This window comes from Hydractinia symbiolongicarpus, chromosome 2 (assembly GCF_029227915.1).
Source record: "Hydractinia symbiolongicarpus strain clone_291-10 chromosome 2, HSymV2.1, whole genome shotgun sequence".
Lineage (NCBI taxonomy): Eukaryota > Metazoa > Cnidaria > Hydrozoa > Anthoathecata > Hydractiniidae > Hydractinia > Hydractinia symbiolongicarpus.
The window spans coordinates 6,033,555-6,037,622 of NC_079876.1; the positions used below are offsets into that span (position 1 = coordinate 6,033,555).

The 4,068-nt window shown below is 34.8% G+C and overlaps 1 protein-coding gene across 1 annotated transcript; it reads right to left on the bottom strand.

Annotated features, from left to right (window-relative positions):
* Positions 1-1,409: 1,409 nt before the first annotated feature.
* Positions 1,410-3,218, bottom strand: LOC130628170 (protein SpAN-like). Its single transcript, XM_057441431.1, has 5 exons — positions 3,154-3,218; positions 2,972-3,056; positions 2,848-2,929; positions 1,879-2,330; positions 1,410-1,556 (listed from the first exon to the last, which is right to left on the bottom strand). The coding sequence occupies exons 1-5, from the start codon at positions 3,216-3,218 to the stop codon at positions 1,410-1,412; spliced, it is 831 nt and encodes a 276-aa protein (XP_057297414.1).
* Between the last annotated feature and the right edge of the window lie 850 nt (positions 3,219-4,068).

The following is a 4,068-nucleotide window of genomic DNA, read 5'->3' on the forward strand; positions in this document are numbered from 1 at the left end:
CAAGCCTTCCCAATATTTTTACTAATTACGTAATGGTTCAAAACGAACAACGTATAAAAATTTGGCAAAAACAACCATTTAAATTATGGCAAACCCAACTCAATTTTGTCACTTGGTGTGCTTCAAGTGCTTGTGGAGTCGGTTCTGAACACCTGAAAGAGGGTCGCCCTATGATTAGATCAGTATATCGTTTTCATGTCTATTATCACATTAGACGAATTATTAAGCGCTTGCAGACTCCTCTGCCTTTTGAAGTTTTAATCAATATGACAATCCTTATTCAAACGAAGAATTTCTAAAAATCTGTAGTGGATATGGCGTCGATTCTGATCCTATGAAATACAGAGGTCAATATTTTTTCAGCTCGTATCAAGAAAGACGTAAAAACTATCCAACGCCAGGTCTGAGTTATTTTACGGACGACTCCGTTACGCGATGGATCATTGAAAAATCTAAGGGCTTTACAAAAATAGGTGTTGTAAAAATTTCAGACAGTGTCAGAGCATATGCTTATCTTGTTCTTAGTTCGCAGGCCTCAGCCCGTTCCTCTATCTTAGGTAATAGTTCAAGCGCTTTGACAGCTCAAAGAGTTTTTATGAACAACTTTGAAGACATTGTTAACCGTAGATTTGATATTCAAGATGACATTAAACGTTATCAGGATACCTTAAATTACGCTTGAAGCAAAGTTGATTATTCAGTTGGACAGGGCATTTATATGTTACCCAGTGACATGAATCTCAAAATTAAAACAGGGGTGGTAGGTTACAACAACAAGATTTTAATATCGGTGAAAATCTGACGATTGGGATTAATCAAAAAGTCAATGCGACCGAAAAAACAGCTGAATCACATAAAAAGATTCCTGATAAAAAGATTCCCGATAAGCATATTCCTGATAAACATATTCCTGATAAACATATTACCGATAAGCATATTCCTGAGTCTTACCGCAAAGATACTACCGCGCATGAGGATGAGAAGATCGCTTTTGTGATGGCTATGACAACGGCCTATGGCATATGGTATGCATTTCGATAGCTATTTGACAATTATCCATTCCTGAGGTGGGAATGGATTTTGTGTTTCCCCGACAGTATGAAGCATGATATTCACGCCGTAAAAACAAATAAACTCGCTCTCAATGCAGATGATGACAAAAGAATCATCGTTGATGGTATTACTACATACGCTAGGGACCCTTATAGACACATAGAGGAATAGTATAGCATGGTATGGAGGGACACAGGGCTCGGGGGATATAGGACAACACGGTGGGATTTGGCGAGGATTTTTTTGCTATTTAGCGATTTAGCGTTTTAGCGAAATATCGTTAATTTAACCGACGTGCTCGATGATTTTGACGTAATTGTCCTAACATCGGAAGTTTTTGAGATGACCCGTCAAATTCAGCGGGCATTTGCAGGAAAATGATCGTCACACTTTTGTCCTAACATCGGCATTATCCTATCTCTGGTATTTAGGGGTAGTTTTGAGTAATTGCTAATATCTGAAGCTTTAAGAGGTATGGAACTAAATGTTTGGCATACAGGTGCCTAACAGATTATTATGAAACAAAATAAGTAACCATGCCCCGATGCGAAGAAGAGTTGTTACAAGAAAGCAGGAGGGCGGAATCTTTGTGAGAGAGTTGTGCATATTTGACCAGTGTGTTAGCTTTACAAGGAAGTAAGTAAAAATTCATTTTGGTTTTTCATATCTTTCTTGCACAATCCTACTTACAATAAAATAAAATAAAATAAAATAATATTTCCGTAAATTATTACTAGCAAGTAAAACTAAACAGTTTTCACAACTTTTCTTCCGGTATACGGATTGTTAATCGTCGCAAAGCTTTAAATCGCAGTACTGCCATACAGTACCAGTTAATGTCGTAAAACACCATGGCCGTTCTTTCTGACCAAAAGGGTTGCGACAATAGTTGTGTCTTCCAAGCCCTTCTCTTTTCTTTTTGCAAGTATAATTATGGGAGTGTGGATATTGATGGTTCCAAGATTGGCACATAACTCCATGTTCTGTGTAGTCTAACTTACCTCTGTAATCACGACCTTTAGTTTTCTTGCTAACACACATTTTTTTGCTTTCCACACTTGGAATCTTGTTACATTTGTACATCGCTCTCATCTGTGCAAGGTCTATTAAGCTCAGATAAGATCTTTGCCCCATTTTTTTCGCGAACTTACGATATTTCCTTTTTGGCTTTATTGTTTTCCTCCCATTTCTCGAAAAAAAATACTTGCCATAATGTGTAATTGACTCAAAGTCATAAGCATAACCCATGCTGTCAACATCTTCTTTAGACTTTGGTTCTAATCAGAAAAAGATTTATTTAGGGATAGAAAGATTTGCAACTGTTGATATTATTTTTTTCTCATTTACTCACATTCATTTGAGATTAAAAGAATTGCGTAAATATATTTTTAGCAGCATTACAGATAATTTTCAAATAGCGAAATTTTTAAATTTTTCTGTCGATCAAGTAGTAATCCTTTGGGTGCTCAATGATCAGCGACAATAAAAGTAGCGACCAGTGGAAAAAGTTACTAAACAAAAACAATTGCCTTGTTGACCATATATGGAGATCTATGTATCTGAGAAAGCAACAAAAATTGATGTTATTTTCTTTTCTAGTATTTTTTAAGAAACAACTTGGTCGCAAGAGTCTTTTTTGAGCTTTTAAATGTTAAAGTCTATGTCCTTAATCTTGCACTTTTTTCCTCGTAAAAATTTTTCCCGCTGGTAAAATTGAATCAAAGTGCGCTAGTAAAATTTAGGCACTTGTTGAGAAATTTAGTAAACAAAAAAATATATATCATAAGCTATTACCTAATTGTACTTCTTGATCGTCCATGATGTTTCTTTCCATGACTGTCACATATTTGTCGCGATCTGGTCTGCTCTGTTCATGCTAAAATCCAACAGCATGAGCTATCTCATGTAACATACTAGCTTCGCAACCCTCGTCAGCATGTAGAATTTGTTGACCAGGAACTTTATCTTCACTCTCAACTCTTCCAGCGTAAGACCAACACCCGCTACATAAAAGCAGGAATAGCAGGTTTAAAATTAACTTCGTAATAGATAATATAAAAATGGAACTTTCATCAAAACCATATTTTAATTTCTTTTTACCTCCGAGGAAAGAAAATGTAAGGCAAAACTACTTCATTTCTGTATCCTTTTAATGTATTGCACATTCTATTAGTTTTAATTTCAAACGAATCAGTGTGCGAATTGCTTTTTAGCAAAACATTGACCAAGTTCTAAAATGTCCTTTAATGTGGACTTTCTTTATTCTGTAAAATCTGGCTCTGAGACATCACTGTCGATTAAAATTTGTATGGAAAATATACTGAAAATAAGTTTCAATTCCAGAAAGTTGTTTTAAAACGAGATATAAACTTTCTTCTTTTTGTTAGCAAAGGTATATAGCACGTGCGTTTGTTTGCTAATTATGCGTTTGTAATAACAACATAATTATATATCACGATAAAATTGCAAATTCTGTTTACAACTAAACATAAAAGTTAAGCAAAAGTAATGATATATATAAAACAGGTATTTCTAGAGTATTTAAGTGTTTCAAGATAAATTTTGTGCGAGGATATTAATTAAACTTTTAAAGAAACATGCTCACAATAAAGTGATATTTTGTTACAGGTTGGACGTGTTTTATCTGTAGAAGATTAAACTCGTTCAACACAGATTAAAAGAGTTTAGGAGAAAGTAACAAACACATTTCATCAAAAAGTGTACTTTTTAGAAAAATGATTTTGAGGAAAAAAAAGCAAAACTGAATAAAAGCCCGATCAACTTTATTTTATTGTATAACATCTATATTATAATACCCGAATACATCTGTCTGTCTGTCACGCCAAAAGGTAGCTTAGCTGCGCAATAGCGAGAAGCACGCAATGCGGTATGAAAAGGACGGGCAAACCCGTGGATTTTCCACGGGCTAATGACCAGTTTAATTTAACACTTTAGCAGCAAACTTTTTCATTCAGAAGTTAACCAACCAGAGAATTCTGTAATTGTTTACTCAAA

What these genes read in the sequence shown, in the direction of transcription:
- LOC130628170 (XM_057441431.1), bottom strand. Translation starts at nt 3,218, where the DNA reads ATGTGCAATACATTAAAAGGATACAGAAATGAAGTAGTTTTGCCTTAC. An exon ending in CGATCAAGAAGTACAATTAG is followed by an intron (nt 2,331 to 2,847) that starts GTAATAGCTTAT and finishes TTTTCTGATTAG; the next exon opens with AACCAAAGTCTAAAGAAGAT. An exon ending in TTACGACATTAACTGGTACT is followed by an intron (nt 1,557 to 1,878) that starts GTATGGCAGTAC and finishes ATAATCTGTTAG; the next exon opens with GCACCTGTATGCCAAACATT.